Below are 20,155 nucleotides of genomic sequence, written 5' to 3'. Positions count from 1 at the left end.
TCATACCTGGCTAATTTTTTGTATTGTTAGTAGAGATAGGGTTTCACTGTGTTATCCAGGATGGTCTCAATCTCCTGCCTTTGTCATCCACCCGCCTTGGCCTCCCAAAGTGCTGGGATTACAGGCGTGAGCCACCACACCCGGCCTAAATTTAAAAATTTTATCCTATAGTTTAGCTTGAGTACAGTTATACTAACGATTATAGACTTTTGTGAGCAGACACAGGAACACAATTTTACAAAAATTAAAAAAAAATTGAAAACACAATCTGTTTCTAAATCAGGTTTTAGAAGTATATGCAAAAACTGTGTTGGTAAATTACTGCAAGAGATAGGATTAAAGAATTTCAGATTCTCAATTGTCTGAAAAAAGAGACAGGCACTTTTTTTTTTTTTTTTGCAAAAAATGTCTCTTTTTGTTGTGATAATTGATTCTTCATTATCTAATTCATAGATAACCACTCACCCTTTGTTGACAGAATGTTAACCATTTCTCAAAAAATAAAATAAAATAAAATGAATAAAATTAGCCAGGTGTGGTGGCAGGCGCCTGTAGTCCCAGCTACTCAGGAGGCTGAGGCAGGAGAATGGTGTGAACACAGGAGGCGGAGCTTGCAGTGAGCCGAGATCGTGCCACTGCACTCCAGCCTGGGCAACAGAGCGAGACTCCATCTCAAAAACAAACAAACAAACAAAACACAGAATATTAACCATTTCCATCCTCTTCAGAAACATTAATTAGAAGTAACTAGAAAGCAGCAGGCTTCTGGACCTCTTGTTTAAGTTTTTAAGCAGTAAAGACGTATAGTACTTGCTCTCTTGTTGTCAGTCTGGCCCATTTTGGAAGAGTTACAACCTATTTGCTAGTTTTCTTGAGTTTTATAGTTAGCTTATAGAACCACAGAACTGAAAAAGACTATAATCTTCAGGAATCTGTTTCTTTCTGTAAGAAACCAGGAATTCCATTTAAGTACCATCTCTTCCACCCAAAAGGAAAGCTTATTATGCTATTTCTTATTAAACATGACGACAGAGTAGAAATAACATACAATAGAAAGAATAACTCTTCTCAACCATATCCACCCCCAAAAATACCAAGGCTAACAGCTGGGCACATATTCTTCCAGATTTAAGGAAAATAAAAACGCATGCAGATATTTCGTATGCTTTAGAATCAGCACACAAACATACAGTAGTAAGTCAGGTGGTATCAAGGGAGAAAAAAAAAAGACGAAAATAGGAAAGAAAATGCCATCTGCTATCATTCCTCTTTTCGGCAGTAGTGGGGGGGCAGTCAGGGTCTCGCTCTCTGTCACCCAGGCTGGAATGCAGTGGCACAAGCATTGTTCATGGCAGCCTCAAACTCCTGGGCTCAAGCGGTCCTCCCACCTTAGCCTCCCAAGTAGCTGAGATCACAGGCATACACCACAGCATGCTGCTAATTTTTAAATTTTTTTGTAGAGACAGAGTCCTGCCATGTTGCTCAGGCTGAACTTGAACTCCTCAGATCAAGCTATCCTCCCACCTCAGCCTCCCAAGTACTTGGGACTACAGATCCATGCCAAAAAGCCTGGCTAATTTTTAAAAGTTTTTTGTGGAAATGGGGCTCTTGATACGTTGCCTAGGCTGGTCTCGAACTCCTGGACTTAAGAGATCCTCCTGCCTCAGCCTCCCATAGTGCTGGGATCACAGGTGTGAGCCACTGTGCCAAGCCCGGGTCCTTACTTTTATCACAAGTACTGTATCACTTATTTACAAATTAATCTTCCCCTATGAGAATGTAAGTTTCTTACTTGTATCCCTTATAGCAGACGTCTGCACACAAAGAAATGAAGATTCTATAAATGTTTGAAGAACTAATATTTCTAATTAATGATTTTCACACATTATAAACTATGATATCCTTTATTCAAGTGAAGTATTACTTAGAAGCCCAATATTATTAAGAGTAAAATATGGCACACTACTTGGATTAAGCAGCCCAGAGACTCCATTCAGCCCTTCACTCACTCCTCAAACAAATTTGTGCTGTAAATGTACTTACTTCACAGGGGCTCGAGCGTAAACCTGAAGCCAGTCAGGAATTTCTGCAGTATGATATGGATTTGCAGGTACCAGAAGGGACTGATTTCTTTCAGTTTGCTGTGGCTGGTATGTGACAGGAGGTGGTTGATCATACCGAGGTACACTAAGAAGAGAGGAGTGACATTCTTTAGGATAAACGTCCTAAAATCTAAACAAGAAATTATAAAGAACAAATAATACTTAGGCATTTTTCAGTGTACCTTCTGCCCAAACTGACTTATACCACCTAAAAGATAAAGTATTTTAAAGACATTTCTTCTGGCTGGTATTTAGTCTTTTCAAAAACAGGTTCAAAGGAGGATATGAAAAAGCTGGAACTAAGTTTTAACCTTTACACAAAGACTTAAAACTAGAATAGCAAATCCCCACAAGAAATAGTTATCAGCTGTAAATTCATATCAGAAAGGTTGACAGTTTCTAAGAAAGGATGTTTCCTTCCTCCTGTAGGCTGAAAATGGGGGTTGGGATATGTAGTGAGGCAGCAGTGAGTATTGTGTTGGAAATATCTCTATCCAATGTAGATAACTTTTCAACTTTTGCCAAATCAAGAGAACATATGGGAGTCAGAGTTGATTAGAACCTATTTTAAGTCACAGAGATAAAAAATAAATAAATGCTTTAGTTCTAACAGCCTGTGTATGCTGTGGGAAGTGGACATATTATATGGGAAAGTGTAAGGAAAGCACTGAACCACCTGAAGGTTAATAACTGAACTCGACGAGGCCAAAAGGGTCTATTTCAGACTGAAAGGGGTCTTCGCCTTCAAACACAAAGATTTATGTGTATATGTGGCCAACAAGCATATTAAAAAATGCTCATCATCACTGATTATTAGAGAAATGCAAATCAAAACCACAATGAAATAAATACAATTCCACATCAGTCAGAATGGCTATTATTAAAAAGTCAGAAAATAATAGATGCTGGTATGGTTGCAAAGAAAAGTGAATGCTTATACACTGCTGGTGGGAATATAAATTAGTTCAGTCACAGTGGAAAGCAATTGGGAGATTTTTCAAAGAACTTAGAACTACCATTCAGTCCAGCAGTCCCATTACTGGGACTATTTCTATAAAGGGACAGAAATCATTCTACCATAAAGAAATATGCACGCACATGTTAACTGCAGCACTATTCACAATAACAAAGATATGGTATCAACCTAAATGCCAATCAATGGTGGGCTGGATAAAGAAAATGTGGTACACAGACACCACGGAATACTACCCAGCCATAAAAAAGAACAAGAGCATGTCCTTTACAGCAACATTGATGGAACTGGAGGCCATTATCCTAAGTGCATTAATGCAGGAAAACTAAATACCACATGTTGATAGGTAGGAGCTAAACACTGAGTACACATGGACACAAAGAAGGGAACAATAGACATTGAGGTCTACTTGTGGGAAGAGGATCGGAGAAGCATGAGGACTGAAAAACTACCTATCAGGGACTGGGTGTGGTGGCTCACGCCTGTAATCCCAGCACTTTGGGAGGTCGAGGTGGGAGGAGCACCTCAGGTCGGGAGTTCGAGACCAGCCTGGCCGACATGGAGAAACCCCATCTCTACTAAAAATACAAAACTGAGCCAGGTGTGGTGATGCATGCCTGTAATCCCAGCTACTCAGAAGGCTGAAGCAGGAGAATTGCTTGAACCTGGGAGGCGGAGGTTGTGGTGAGCTGAGATTGCGCCATTGCACTCCAGCCTGGGCAAAAAGAGCAAAACTCCATCTCAGGAAAAAAAAAAAAAAAAAGAAAGAAAAGAAAAACTACTTATCAGGTACTATGCTTATTACCTGAATGATAAAATAATCTGTACCAAATCCCCAAGCCATGCAGTTTACCCATGTTAACCTGCACATGTACCCCTGAACCTAAAATAAAAGTTAGGGAGAAAAAAAAGAAAATGTGGTATATATAACAGTGGGGAGAAAAAAATGCACGTGTATATTAGAAAAGGTCACTGTTTATAAACTGGGATTAAAATAAGGTTAGATTATGCTGTGGTTAACGATTTTAAAAGATCAATGTGCAAATGGCACTGAATTCTATCTTCAACTCTTCTTTCCTAAATAGGTTCAAAGGAAAATATTCTTTGATAGTACAATTGGGGTGGGGAAGAATTGGGACTTTGAAGTCAGGTATACCTGGATTTGAACCTCAGTTTTAACACTTACAAACTATGCAAATATAGGCAAAACTCCTCCACTCTCTAAGCCTCAGCCTCCATACTTTTAAAGTGGAATAATAAATTCATACCACAGGTAGTTGTTCTCAGGATTAAATGACCTAACGTAAGTCAAGAATTCTGTATAAGGATTGGCCTAAGATAGACAACCAGACAGTTATTAATACTACATATGTGAGCTTAAGGGCAGCGTTTATTCTCTCATGTTCAACTTCTACCAAGTTGCTGAGAGAAGTAAATTAATTAATTATGAAATTGCTTTAAAAAAACTATTAAAGTTATGTAATAACATAAGGTTAATGATGATTGTATCAGTCTATTTTCACACTGCTATAAATAATTACCTCAAACTGGGTAATTTATAAAGAAAAGAGGTTTAATCGACCCACAGTTCCATAACTGGGAGGCCTCAGGAAACTTACAATTATGGCAGAAGGTGAAAGGGAAGCAAGGGACATCTTACATGGCAGCAGGAGACAGAAGGGGGAACTGCCACATGCTTTTAAACCATCAGATCTCGTGAGAACTCACTACCAGAACAATATGGGGGAAACGGCCCCCATGATTCAATCACCTCCCACCAGGTCCCTCCCTCAACACATGCGGATTACAATTTGAGATGAGATTTGGGAGACAACACAGAGCCAAACCATGTCAGTGATGAACAGAAAAATAAACTCTCAAATCTGGTTATCTGGACTGCAACCATCATTGCCACCCGATGACCACACCACAAGTTTGATTCTTTCAAAGGACAACAACCTCAGTAGTTGAATAAACACTGATTGGGTGCCACTACATGGAATCATGGGAAAAAACAGATTTTCAAAGTTGAATTAATAAATCCAAATATGTAAAATAATTAAAACAACACAATAATGACAAAGCTTAGCTTTCCACTTGGTAATACTAAAACATATATTCATAACTATTTTAATGGTTCTAAGAAAATACAAATGTCCACTATAACCAAAAAACTGTATTATGCCAGATGACACTAAGCAACATTTATCAAAATGCAGATGATATTTTACTCATTCTTAATCTTGTGGCTCAGCTTTTGAAGCTCACATGTGGTTAATTTGAAATATTTGCAACTTCATTACTAAACTAATACTAGTTTTTATGTACTTTGAAATCCAGTGTGTATTTACACTTACAGCACATCTCAATTTATATTAATCACATTCAAGTGCTCAACAGCCACATATGACAACTGGCTACAGTATCAGGCAGCAAAGAGCTAAAAGTCTGGCAACAAAGCAGATCTACCCGGCCCAGTATCAATCAAAACAGCACAAAGAATTACTGGCTATATTTATTAAACAGATATGGGATGTTTTGTTCAGTCCCAATTTTCACTTTCTTGTCTAGTAATAGCAAGAAACAGAACATACAATCATGTCTGAAATTGAATAAAAACAGCAAAATGTTGTAATTCAATTGTGCATTGTGACTTAGGGGGTAGGTCTGTATTATTTGTAAAAATTTAAGTGTAAGAAGGCAGAAGCCTTAATTATTTCATTTTCTGGACACCTAGAACAAAAACATTCTGGCATTATTATAGCAGAATCTGATCATAAGAACAATGACCCTGATTTTGAGGTAGTTTAAAAAGTACTTTTTTAACTTATTAAAGTCATTTATTGCTAAACATATGTTCAGAGAAAAGTGTAAATTTTGAAATGTAAGGCTTTCAGGTCTCAAGCTTTAGGATGCTTTTCTCTTGGATGAAAATACCAGTCCAAAATCTAACATTAGACAATCCCGAAACTAAAAGTGGAAAATAAAGTTGATACTCTACCTAGGAGCACAGGGATGCCTGTACTGAGCCTTCTTATTTGTGTGATCTACATAATACGTTCCAAATTCTGATGACTCAACTCGTTCCCATCCAGGAGGAAGCCCTTCTCGCTCAAGAGGATGGCTCCAGTGAGTTGTATTTGTGTTATGATCTATATAGTATTTTCTCCCTCTCATTGTCCAGTCCACAGACCAGCCAGGAGGAAGGGGTAAATCTTCAGAACCATGGTTAGTCAAATTTCCTAAAGATGTAGCAGCAACTCTCCCAATACCTATGGGAAAAGAGAAAATGATAGAGAAGAAACAGAACAATTATTCAATGTAAAAAATGTGTCAGCTAGCAAAGTCATGACATTAACTATTCTGATTGTACTCTTCTATTTAAATTCATGATTATGTCCATTATGATGGTTTTCATAAAACTAGTCAGTATTACTACTAATTAATTATAAAAATGGGGAGGAACTAGACTTTGAAATTGTGGAGGGTTTCTGGCTGATGCTTCCATCAACAGGCCATATAAACATTTAACTACAGGTTGAGCATCCCTAATCCAAAAATCTGAAATTTGAAATGCTCCAAAATCCAAAACTTTTTGAGAGCTGACATGTTGCCCCAAGTAGAAAATTCCACACCTGACTTTATGTGATGAGTCATAGTCAAAATTCAGTCCAAACTTTTAGGCACAAAATTATTTAAAATATTATATAAAATTACCTTCAGGCTATGTGTAGAAGGTATATACGAAACATAAATGAATTTCATGTTCAGACTTGGGATTTCTTCCCATGATATCTCATTATGTATATACAAATATTCCAAAATAAAAAAAAAAATCCCAAATCTCAAACACTGCTGGTCTTAAGCATTTTGGGGTAAGGGATAATCAGCCTGTAGTAGTAAAGCTACTTAAGTATGTATTCTGCCAAAAGAAAAGTGGGAAAAGGAAAATTTCCCGATTAAAGATTTGACATTTCATCTTAAAAAAAAAAATGCAAAAATGAACTTGTAAAACCAGTTTCAGTTATAAATTCTTAAAAGTAATCTGGCTGTGCCCTAGAATTCTTAAGTAAGCTTAAGGTAGCAGGGTGTAAGGTCAACATACAAAAATTAATTAAATATTTATATATTAACAAGCAACTGGAAACAAGTTATTGAGATAATATCATTTATAATAGCTCCAAAAAATTGTGCAGGATCCATATGCTAAAAACTATAAAACACTGATGAAAGAAATAAAAAACCTATCACATTAATAGACTGAAAAATTCAACATAAAGTTAAGATGTCAATTCTCCTGAAATCATCTTTACAGTAGTCCCCCCTTATCCATGGGGGGATCCATTCCAAGACTCCCCGTAGATGCCTGAAACTGCAGATAGTACATAACCCTGTGTATGCTATGTTTTTTCCTATACACACATATCTATGATGAAGTTTAACCTATAAATTAGGCACAGTAAGGGATTAACAACAACAAAATCGAACAATTACTACATTATAATAAAAATTGGGTGAATGTGATCTCTCTCCCTCTCTCGAAAGATCTTATTGTACCATATTCATCTATTTTCAGACTGCAGTTGCAGAGGTAACTGAAACTGTGGAAAGCAAAACCATGGATAAAGGGAGACTACTGTCATTCCAATAAAAATTCCGGCTGGGCATGGTGGCTCACACCTGTAATCCCAGCACTTTGGGAGCCTGAGGTGAGCGGATCACCAGAGGTCCAGAGTTTGAGACCAGGCTGACCAACATGGTGAAACCCTGTCTCTACTAAAAACACAAAAATTAGCCAGACGTGGTGGGGGGCACCTGTAATCCCAGCTACTCAGGAGGCTGGGGCAGGAGAATCGCTTGAACTCGGAAACAGAGGTTGCAGTGAGCCGAGGACGCGCCATTGCACTCCATCCTGGGCAATAAGAGTGAAACTCCATCTCAAAAAAAAATAAAATAAAAAAATAAAAAATAAAAAAAATTCCATGGAGTTTTTGTAGATACAGATAGTTATTAGACAGATTTTAAAATGTATACTGAAAGGCAAAAGAACTAGAGAAGCCAAAACAATTTTTTTGAAAAAGGGATAAAGTTGAAGGACTCACACTACCTGATTTTTAAGGCTTACTATAAAGCTACAGTAGTCAAGACAGTGTGGTACTGTCAGAAGAACAGACAAATAGATAAATGGAACCGAACAGAGAATCCAGAAGCACACCCACACAGACATGGTCAACTGATTTTTGATAAAGGTGAAAGGGCAATAGTGGGGAATGACGTTGCAACAAATGACGTTGCAATAACTGGACATCCATATGCAAAAAAACCTCATCACAACCTATACCTCCCACCTTATATACAAATTAACTCATAATAGATCATATATCTAAATGTAAAACTATAACGCTTTTACAAGAAAAAACCAGAATAAAATTTCATGAGTTTAGTTTAGACAAAGAGTACTTTTTTTTACCATGATGCTGAAAGTTCAACTCATAAAGAAAAAATACTGATTAAATTGAACTCCGTCAAGATTAAAAACACTTGTGAAAGACACTATGAGAAAGAAAATCAAGCTGTAAACTGGGAGAAAACATTTGCAAATCACATTATTAGCCAAAGAACTTTGACATAGAATATACAAAGAACTCCCAAAACTCAACAGTAAGAAAACAACCCTGAGCCTGGTGCAGTGACGCGCACCTGTAGTTCAACCTACTCAGGAAGCTGAGTAGGAGGGTTACTTGAGCCCAAGACTTCAGGTCTGTAGCACACTATCATCATGCCTGTGAACAGCTACTACTCTCCGGTCTGTGCAACAGAGTGAAACCCCTTCTCTCAAAACAAAAACAGAAGAAGAAAAGAAAATGACCCAGTTAAAAAAAAAAGGGGGGGGGGGTAAGAACTTTTAACAGGCACTTCACCGAAGACAACATATTGACAGTAAATAGCATATGAAAAAATGCTCAGGATCATAATTAGCCATAAGAGAAATGCAAATTAAAACCATAATGAAATGACAATACACATCTATGAAAATGGCCAAAAAACAAAACAAAACAAAACAAAAAAAAACCCTGACAATACAAGTTGGATACAGAACAACTGCAGTGCCCATACACTGCTGGTGCGGACGCAAAATGCTACAGTCACTCTTAGTAATTTCTTATAATTTCTTAGTCAAGTTTAGTAATTTCTTATAAAGTTAAATATATGCTTTTCATATGCTACAGCAATCCCATTCTCAAATATTTACCTAGAGAAATGAGAAGTCATATTCACACAAAATCCTATTTGTGGATATTTACAATGATTGCATTCATATTTGCCCCAAAGTGGAAACGATACACGTCCTTCAACAGAATGGATAAACAAACTTTGGTGCAACTGTACAGTGAAATCTACTCAGGAGTAAAATGGAACTAATTATTGGTACATGCAAGAATCTCAAAGATGAATCTCAGAAGTATCATGCTGAGGGAAAGCATCCAGTCTCAAGTGGCTACAAACTGTATGATTCCATTTTTATGACATTCTTGCAAAGGCAAAACTACTAGGACAGAAAACAGTGATTGCTAGGAACTGGGGGTGAGGGACAGGAGTTGACTATAAGAGGACAACATAAGGGAATTTTGGAGGGTGTTTGAAATGTTCTATATTCTCATTACACAGGCATTACATGAAATCTATACATATGTTAATACTAAGAACTGTGTAACTTGAAAAAAGTTAAATTTACTATACTTTTTAAAAGAATAATCTGGCTGCATAATTTTATTCTCACACAAGAATACTAATAGCATATGCATAAAACATCACCCCAAACTCAGTGGCTTAAAACAATAAGTATTTATTTGGTTCACTACGGTTGGTGATACTGGCTGAGCTCAGTAAGTTTTTCCTTGACATTTGGTACAAGTTATCTTTACTGTCTCATTACTTGATGAAAGTTATCTCCTGTATAACTTTCAATATGAAGCCTTACTGATGATCAGACCTCCATTTCTTCTCTGACTTAAGCTGCTATTTTTTTTTAACCCCTAGATCACTCTGTTCCAGCCACACTCACCTCCTGGATGCTATTCTCAAACATGGCAGGCACTGGCTGTTTATTCTCCCTAGAATATTCTTCCTTCAGATATTCTCTTGGCTCACTCTCACCCTCTTCAAGCCTCTTCTCAAATGTCTCAATGAAGCTTATTCTTACTATGGCAATCTACATCTGCCGAGCTTCTACTTACCGTTTTACATTTTTTATAATTTTAGTTTATTAACCTACAAGAATCCCACAAAGAAGATTCTTAGGACAGGAATCTTTGTTTTGTTCACAGATATATCTCCTGTCTCTATAACAGTGTCTACAGAATAAAGCACATAGTAAGTGTTAAATAAATAAGCTGCAGTAATAAAGACAGCGTGGTATTAGTGGAGGAGATACACACATCAATGAGACAGAAACTGCATAAATATTTTCCTTGATTTTTGGACTTATTTTGCCTCTTTCACTCCCACATTTTACTAGTTCTGAAACGAAGGTGTTTATCACAAGAGAGTAAATTTGTTAGCCACTAGGCAGCAAATATAGATATATTATCATTGCTGGATATGTTCTAACACAGTCTTAGGAAGACAGTATATGGTTCATGCTATTATTAATCCTCATTATTTGTAATGGTTGCACCCCAGACAAAATTTTAATGTAAATTTGAATCCCTGTCCCTTAAAGGTACAAGGATACAGCATTTAAGTGAAAAGTCAGTGTGTTAACAGAAGACTGCCAGTCAACCCAAGGCCCTAACTGCCAAATTTAGAATATCTCAGAATGGTCAAAATAAGAAAGACTGGGTGACCATTGAGGTGCGAAGGAGTACCATGCCAGAGCAAAACATCTACTAGTCAAAAGTTCTCAGCCGACTTTGAAGAGCTTTTAAAATTACAGTTGGCTGGAAACTAAGGCAAAATGAAAACATCAAGTTTACCTTTAAGGAAAGGCAAATGAAACAGACCCCAGTGACAAAAGGTAATTTAGAAGAAACTTTAAAATTAAGGTAAATGCTTCAATTCAAACTCAGATTCTAAAGAAGAATATGTAAGTGTATGGATAAATACAGGTTATTGGCATGTGGTTTAAGAAACAGTTTTTATTTAAATACAACATACAATGCATATGCATAAGGCTAGTCACCGCAGCAACATCTGTAGTAGCAAAAGGCTAGAAATCAACCAAATGTCCAATAGCAAACTGGATGATTACACTATTACACGCACAGAACAGAGTACTAGATTATATAGCTGTAAACATGAATGAAGATGATTTCTCTTTATTGCCCTGGAATAATATTCAGGATGTATTAACTGAAAAAAGAATCTGGACAGTACACCACTATATATATACATATATATACACACACACACACATATATATACACACACACACACATATATATATGTAGTAGCCAGCCAGTAAGGTGGCCCTGGGCCCCAATTATCCCTGTCCTCCTGGTATTCACACCCTTGTCTGTGTGACCAATAGTTCATGGCAGAAAGGATGGTGTGTGACTTCTGAGATGAGGATATAAACGACCCTGCAGCTTCTGCCCTGGTCAAGTGTACTTGCTCTCTCATCACTCACTCTGGGGGAAACCAGATACCATATCATGAGAAGCCCATGAGTGAGGAATTGAGGCCTCCAGCCAGAACTGAAGCCTCCTGCTAACAGCCTTGTGAGTGTACTTAGAAGTGGATCTTTTGGCCGGGTGCAATGGCTCACACCTGTAATACCAGCACTTTGGGAGGTCAAGGTGGGTGGACCACCTGATGTCAGAAGTTTGAGACCAGCCTGGCAAAGATGGCAAAACCCTATCTTTACTAAAATTACAAATAATTAGCGGGTGTGGTGGCACATGCCTGTAGTCCCAGCTACTCAGGAGGCTGAGGCAGGAGAACGCTTGAACCTGGGAGATGGAGGTTGAAGTGAGCCGAGAGCGCGTCACTGCACTCAAGCGTGAGTGACAGGGAGAGATTCCGTCTCCAAAAAAAGAAAGAAATGGATCTTTCAGCCTGAGCAAAGCCTTCAGATAACTGCAGCCTCAGCTGATATGTGTGTGGACTGCAACTTCATGAGAGATCCTGAAGGTCAGAATGACCTGGCTAAGCCACTTCCAAAATCCTGACCCACAGAAACTATGATAATAAATGTTTATTGTTTTATGCCAATGAGTTTGGGAGTAATGTGTTTTACAGCTACAGAAACCTAACACAATATACATGAAAGAGAAGAATATGAATACATATTATATATATTTATATTTATTTTCATAAAATGTTGCAATGAAGTACGTAATAAAAATTAATAAAATTGGGTATTGGCCGGGCGCGGTGGCTCAAGCCTGTAATCCCAGCACTTTGGGAGGCCGAGACGGGCGGATCACGAGGTCAGGAGATCGAGACCATCCTGGCTAATACAGTGAAACCCTGTCTCTACTAAAAAATACAAAAAAATAGCCGGGCGAGGTGGCGGGCGCCTGTAGTCCCAGCTACTCGGGAGGCTGAGGCAGGAGAATGGCGTAAACCTGGGAGGCGGAGCTTGCAGTGAGCTGAGATCCGGCCACTGCACTCCAGCCTGGGCGACAGCACGAGACTCCATCTCAAAAAATAAAAATAAAAAAAATAAAATAAAATTGGGTATTTACAGGGGGAGGAAGGAAATGGGGTGGAAGAGGATAGGGATAGAATTAATTTTCTTTTCTTTTTTTTTTTTTTTTTAGACGGAGTCTCGCTGTGTCGCCCAGGCTGGAGTGCAGTGGCGCGATCTCGGCTCACTGCAAGCTCCGCCTCCCGGGTTCACGCCATTCTCCTGCCTCAGCCTCCGAGTAGCTGGGACTACAGGCGCCCGCCACCACGCCCGGCTAGTTTTTTGTATTTTTAGTAGAGACGGGGTTTCACCGTGTTAGCCAGGATGGTCTCGATCTCCTGACCTCGTGATCCACCCGCCTCGGCCTCCCAAAGTGCTGGGATTATAGGCTTAAGCCACCGCGCCCGGCTTAGAATTAATTTTCTAAATGTACTCTGTTTTATTGTTTTGATTTTGCAACCTTTTAAGTATCCTATGTAACTTCCAAACAAAATTAAATCAAAATTTAGAAAAAGCAATCCCTAAAAGTGAAAACAAAATGAAGCAAATGAATCTAAGAGTGCATGAAGCAGCTAAAGCATACTTCAGAAAAATTATTCAAAGTGAATTTTATATATTTATTGTTATTTATTTTTGAGACAGGGTCTCACTCTGTCACCCAGGCTGGAATGCAGTGGCATAATTATGGCTCACTGCAGCCTCAACCTCCTGGGCTCAAGCAATCCTCCCACCTCAACCTCCCAAGTAGGTGTGACTATGGGCATGCACCACCAAACCTGGCTAACTTTTTTTTATTATTTTTTGTAAAGACAGGGTCTCGCTATGTCACCCAGACTGGTCTCAAAACCCTTAGACTCAAGCATTCCTCCCATCATGGTCTCCTAGTGTGCTGGGATTACAGGCATGCGCCCCTGTGCCCGGCCCAAAGAGAATTTTCAACACAATAAATTGTACTTCCTCATCAGGAAATATCCTAAATTTAAAAAATAAACTACAAAGAAATCTTCTGTTTTATTCAGTAATCACATTGTCGATGACAGTATTTTTAAAGCTAGTTATGCTACAGATAAAGCAAATGAATAGTTATATAATTGTCAACAGGAACCAAGATTTTCAGTATGAGAAAAAAATAAAAACCTAAGGCAAAAAGAAGGTAGCTCAATGTGAATGTACTCACTGCCACCAAACTGTACACTTAAAAATAGTTAAGATGGTAAATTTTGTTATGTGTATTTTATCACAATTAAACTTTTTAAAAAGCAGAAAGTAAAAACTTGGAAATCTTAAACTGCAAACAGTATGAACTCATAATGAATTTCTATTTCCAGAAAACAACAAAACATATTTCCTAGATATGTCCACTGAAAAGGTCTACAAGCATGAATCCATCAAATAGCAACGAGCACAAGAGTGCAATCCCTGAATACTACTTCCCCACTGAAAGGAACCAGGGATCCTTAGATAAATGGTTGAGTACAGGACTGAGGCAGAAAATGCACAAGATGAGCCTGGAATATCTAGTCACATTAGAAAGCAAAGAGAAATAAAAAGGAACCAACATTGAAGGGGCTCCTGCCATCAAAGAAACAGCAATTTAAACATCAAAAGGAATACCACACCAATAATTAAAACTAAGTCTTAAAAATCTTAAAATCCACCAGTTCATCTTGGAGAAATGGCTTCTGGGTCAGAGGAAATACACAATAATATGGAACATGAGAAAAACATCAGACTTTTGAAATTGAAAAAAAAGGTGGGGCACAGTGGCTCACGCCTATAATCCCAACACTTTGGGAGGCCAAGGCGGGTGGATCACCTGAGGTCAAGAGTTCAAGACCAGCCTGGCAACATGGCGAAACCCCATCTCTACTCAATATACAAAAATTAGCCAGGTGTGGTGGCACGTGGCGGTGATCCCAGCTATTCAGGAGGAGAACTGCTTGAACCTGGGAGGTGGAAGTTGCAGTGAGCCAAGATTGCGTCACTGCACTCCAGCCTGGGTGACAGAGGCAGACAATGTCTAAAAGAAAGAAATTGAAAAAAAAAAAAAAGAATTGAAATTGAGGTACAATCTACAAAACATTTTGTACTCCTCAAAACTGTCAAAGTCATAAAAAACAAAAGACTGAGAAACTAGCATAGATTAAAGACTAAAGACATACGACAATTAAATGCAATGCAGTACATCTGGAATGAATCCTAGAACAGAAAATGAACATTAATTAAAAAATGATAAAATCCAAATAAAGCTTGGCGTTAAAAATCCATGAGTTCATGGTTACTTCTGTACGTGGCCAGGGTATCAACTCATTATTTTGAAATAGCAAACAAAGGAAAAGATCTAACATTTAACCCTTCTTTCCTATATGAACAGCAACCAAATAATTGATAAAGTCCTTAACTATAATATTCCAACTAATAAAGAAGAAATGACAGAATTCAAGTGTCACAATTTGCAACACTTAATGAAATACAGACATACTTTGGAGACATTTCAGGTTTGGTTCCAGATTACTGCAATAAAGTGAATATAGCAATAAAGTGAGCTATACGAATTTTTTTGTTTCCCAGTGAATGTAAGTTATCTTTACAGCTGGGCGCGGTCGCTCACACCTGTAATCCCAGCAGTCTGGGAGGCCAAGGCAGGTGGATCACGAGGTCAAGAGATCGAGACCATCCTGGCCAACATGGTGAAACCCTGTCTCTACTAAAAATACAAAAATTAGCTGGGCCTGGTGGCGCACACCTGTAGTCCCAGCTACTCGGGAGGCGGGGGCAGGAGAATCGCTTGAACCTGGGAAGTGGGGGTGGCAGTGAGCCGAGATTGCACCACTGCACTCCAACCTGGCAACAGAGCGAAACTCTGTCTCAAAAAAATAAAAAGTTATCTTTTACAATATACTGTAGTCTATTAAGGGTGCAATAGCATTATATCATTAAAAAAAGTACAGGTCTTAATAAAAAAATTTTATTGCTAAAAAAATGCAAATGATTGTCTGAGCCTTTAGTGAGTTCACAGCATCTTTTTGCCAGTGGAGGGTCTCGTCTCCATACTGATGGCTGCTGACAGATTAGGCTGGTGGTGTTTGAAGGCTGGGGTAGCTCTGGCAATTTCTTAAAGTAAGACAACAATGAAATTTGCTCCATCAATGGACTTTTCCTTTCGTGAAAGATTTTTCTGTAGCATGTGATGCTGTCTGATAGCATTTTACCCACAGTAGCATTTCTTTCAAATTGGCATAAATTCTCTCAAATTCCACTGCTACTTTATCAACTAAACTTATTTAATATCCTAAATCATTAGTCATTTCAACAATATTTACAGCTTCTTCACCAAGAGTATATTCTATTTCAAGAAACCACTTTCTTAGAAAGCTCATCCATAAGAAGCAACTCATCTGTTCAAGTTTTATCATGAGACCAGAACAATTTAGTCACATCATCAGGCTCCACTTATTTTAGTTTAGTTTGCACATGAGTGCAATTCCTTGTGATGCCCCAAAACAATTACAATCGTAACATCAGCAATCACTGATCACAGATCACCAAAACAGGCAGAAATGAAAAAGTCTGAAATATTGTGAGAATCACCAAGATGTGACAAAGACATGAAATGAGCATGTGCTGTTGGACTGCCACAAACCTTCAATTTGTAAAAAACACAGTTATCTGCAAAACACAATAGAGCAAAGCATAATAAAATGAAGTATGCCTGTAATAGTGCTAGCCACTTATCATTAATGGCTGCCAAAAACCAATAATAGATAAAAGGCTTATGGAGAACTCCATGATGGATGAATTAAGCTGACATCTGTACCCATGGCTGCATCTTAACATCACAGACAAATCCATCATTATACGTCACTGGAACCTATGCGATAGAAAGTACACAACATTATCTATGAAGTATTCTGGCAAAAAGGATGCAAGAACAAAAACAGACTAAAGATCACCCTTGTCCAGTACCCTATGAAAAAGAAAGCTAATATGTAATTTTTAAAAAGATGGTGACAATAAAACAGAACAAAACAAGCCTTTTGGTGAAACTGACCTTAGGCTTCTATTAAACTGCAACTGACGGTTTAATATATATAGTTTAAGCAACTTCAGTACTTAAAGAGAAAATAAACAGAAAAGCCAATGTATGAAACACATGTACACAGCAAATGACTAATATCACATCGTAGAAACACACAATTACTTTACACTCTAATATGTTCATTATGTTAAAAATGTTTTACAGCCAAAACCAAGCATAGCAATGTAACAATTTTTTTAATGCATAGTCAATTTAGTGTATTTATATTTATTTATAAAAGCCATAATATTTTAGCTAACAGAGCTTCCCTCAGGAACCACATAATAGAAATAAATTTCTAAATACTGCATTATTAAAAACAAAAGCTGCCTTTTTTTTTTTTTTTTTTTTTTTTTTTTTGAGACGGAGTCTAGCCTCGTCGCCCAGGCTAAAGTGCAATGGTGCAATATCGGCTCACTGCAACCTCTACCTCCCAGGTTCAAGCAATTCTCCTGCCTCAGCCTCCCGAGTAGCTGGGATTACAGGCACCTGCCACCATGCCTGGCTACTTTTTGTATTTTTAGTAGAGACAGGGTTTCACCGTGTTGGTTAGGATTACAGGCGCTGCGCCCGGACTAAAAACAAAAGCTTTTATAGTAATTAAAAACAATACAGGGCCCGGGTGCGGTAGCTCACATCTGTAATCCCAGCAGTGGGAGGCCGAGGTGGGCGGATCACCTGAGGTCAGGAGTTTGAGATCAGCCTGACCAACATGGAGAAACTCGGTCTCTACTAAAAATACAAAATTAGCCAGGCATGGTGGCGCATGCTTGTAATTCCACCTACTCGGGAGGCTGAGGCAGGAGAATCACTTGAACCTGGGAGGCGGAGGTTGCGGTGAGCCGAGATCGTGCCATTGCACTCCAGCCTGGGCAACAAGAGTGAAACTCCATCTCAAAAAGAAAAACAAAAACAAAAACTATACAGGTTTAGAGAGTATTAAAAGTTTGTGGCAACTTCATCTATTAAGAAAACCCATATTTCCACATACGTACTGAACTTGCCTAAATCTAGAACCACATGTACTTTTACATTTAAACAACATTAGGTACCAAAAGCCATATCTGAACCATAAATTTGTAATTCATATTTAGAGGAAGCACAAAGACCTCTCTGTAAAAACTCTCATTTTTAAAGCCTGACAATTTGATAAAGGAGCCATGAAGTACCCAGAAAGTTGCAAATAGGCACATCAGCTTTACCAACGCTATTAAAAAACCCCAATGCCCTGTAAAGCCATGATTCCTAAACTTCTTTAGAGATATTAATAATTTCAAAACATACCCCAGCTGTACTTTTTGTTTTTCAGATAGTCTCGCTCTGTCGCCCAGACTGGAGTGCAGTGGTGTGATCTCCACTCACCGCAAGTTCCACCTCCCGGGTTCACGCCATTCTCCTGCCTCAGCTCCGGAGTAGCTGGGACTACAGGCGCTGCCACCATGCCCGGCTAATTTTTTGTATTTTTAGTAGAGATGGGGTTTCACTGTGTTAGCCAGGATGGTCTCGATCTCCTGACCTCATGATCCGCCCATCTCAGCCTCCCAAAGTGCTGGGATTACAGGCGTGAGCCACTGCGCCTGGCCCCAGCTGTACTTTCTGAAAGCGCAATGTGTGATATATTTTTTTCAAATTATTATTTGGGATAATTTTATAAAATCTATTGAGATAAATGTATAGTACAAAATAATGCAAACCACTGTTCTAAAGCATAAAGCATTACTAGCAATAAAACAGATCTAGCAGACTAAAAAATAAAAAATAAAAATAAAAAAGCTATGTCAAGCTCTAACACATCATTCCTCCAGTATGAGTTACACCAGAAAGCTCAAACTTCAATAACCAACATACCAAGTATGTGAGAAAAGAACAGAACACAAAACACTCACTTTTTTCTTTTTTTTTTTGAGATGGAGTCTCGCTCTGTTGCCCAGGCTGGAGTGCAGTGGCGCGATCTTGGCTCACTGCACCCTCCACTCTGCGGGTTCCCGGGTTCAAGCGATTCTCCTGCCTCAACCTCCCGAGTAGCTGGGATTACAGGCACATGCCACCATGACCGGATAACTTGTATTTTTAGTAGAGACGTAGTTTCACCATATTGGTCAGACTGGTCTTGAACTCCTGACCTCGTGATCTGCCCGTGTCAGCCTCCCGAAGTGCTGGGAAACACTCACTCTTACAAAGGATATGTGCAAACAGTTATGGATGTGTATTCTATCCCCAGCCCTTTCCATATGTCTTATTTCATAGCCAAAACTGCCTTAGGAGGTAGTACTATTACCACCAATTTACAGATGAGAAAACAGGTTCAAGTGAATTATTTTAGCAGTGGTCACACAAGTGGTGTAAGGTCAAATGACAAACCTATTACTAACCATGTAATCTTAGCAACAAAAGATCAACTGTTATTTATTCTTTAAAGAAAAATAGGACTGCCACAAAAGAAAAAGCAAGCCACCAATTTCGAACCAAATCAGTGAGAAAAAATGAGAACTTCAGTTTTTGAGTGACAAAAACAAAATTAGCTTTCCGTAATTTCAAGTAGTCCTTCAAAGTAATAAACTGGATTTATAATTAATCCTCAAAACAGCTTCTATTTGCAGGAATTAACTGCACAAACACCTTCTATTAATATAAAGTAAAACATTCATATACTCAACATATGACTTAGTCGAAGACACAGATAAAGTATTATTTTCTCTCTCTACCAAGCTCTCAGTAGATGTGCCAAAAAACTTAATCTCATACAACCAGGCAGATATTTATGAGAGCCACCATTATGAATAAAACTCAAATAGGCCGGTTTCCAAATGTTGTAGTGGCTACAGAGAATAAAATGGATCTAGAGGTCTAATACAGTTCCACAGGGTCCCTAGTAATGGATACTATACATTATTAGCGTGTTATAATCAAGATGTTGATAAAGAGATCTAAGTATTAAACCCAACCAAATGCTTTCTCTCTTCCTCTGCAAAATAAATGCAGAAAAGGTGGTGTCTCTAAAGATTATCAACCGCTCCTCAAAGGTTTCTGGTTACACAAATATTTACAACATTACCCGAGTAATTGCAAATCCAGTACTTCTTGATAAAGCCCACACTTTTCAGTTTGATGTTTGTATCCTGATTTCTTCAGTCATCTTTAAATGTTTAAAAATGTTTTCAAAACAGAACTAAAATTTAAGCGCAAAACAAAGGAATTCAATCTGCCTTTAGTATTCCAACTAAAGACTTCCTGTTAACAGCAGGATTCCTTCCTTTGGCACATACAGTAAGTGCGTGACTGGTATGTGGCCAAGAACATAAAAGGTCAAATTTTCTAATCTGAAAGTTCTAAAGCTAAACGTAGAACTTTCTAGGCTCTAAAACTTTCTG

The 20,155-nt window shown here is 38.3% G+C and overlaps 1 protein-coding gene across 1 annotated transcript in view; it reads right to left on the bottom strand.

Moving 5' to 3' along the window:
- Positions 1 to 20,155, bottom strand: part of LOC105481837 (salvador family WW domain containing protein 1) — a 35,775-nt gene that overhangs the window by 5,612 nt on the left and 10,008 nt on the right. Inside the window, exons 3-4 of the mRNA XM_011741618.3 lie at positions 6,077 to 6,347; positions 2,044 to 2,187 (exon numbers count right to left, since the gene is read on the bottom strand). Of these exons, the coding sequence (XP_011739920.1) occupies positions 2,044 to 2,187; positions 6,077 to 6,347 (415 nt within the window). The remainder of the gene's footprint in view (positions 1 to 2,043; positions 2,188 to 6,076; positions 6,348 to 20,155) is intronic.

Source organism: Macaca nemestrina, chromosome 7 (genome assembly GCF_043159975.1).
Source record: "Macaca nemestrina isolate mMacNem1 chromosome 7, mMacNem.hap1, whole genome shotgun sequence".
In the NCBI taxonomy this organism is placed as follows: Eukaryota; Metazoa; Chordata; class Mammalia; order Primates; family Cercopithecidae; genus Macaca; species Macaca nemestrina.
Note: the sequence above shows the minus strand (reverse complement) of the source record. Positions and strands in the feature narration are given on the sequence as shown.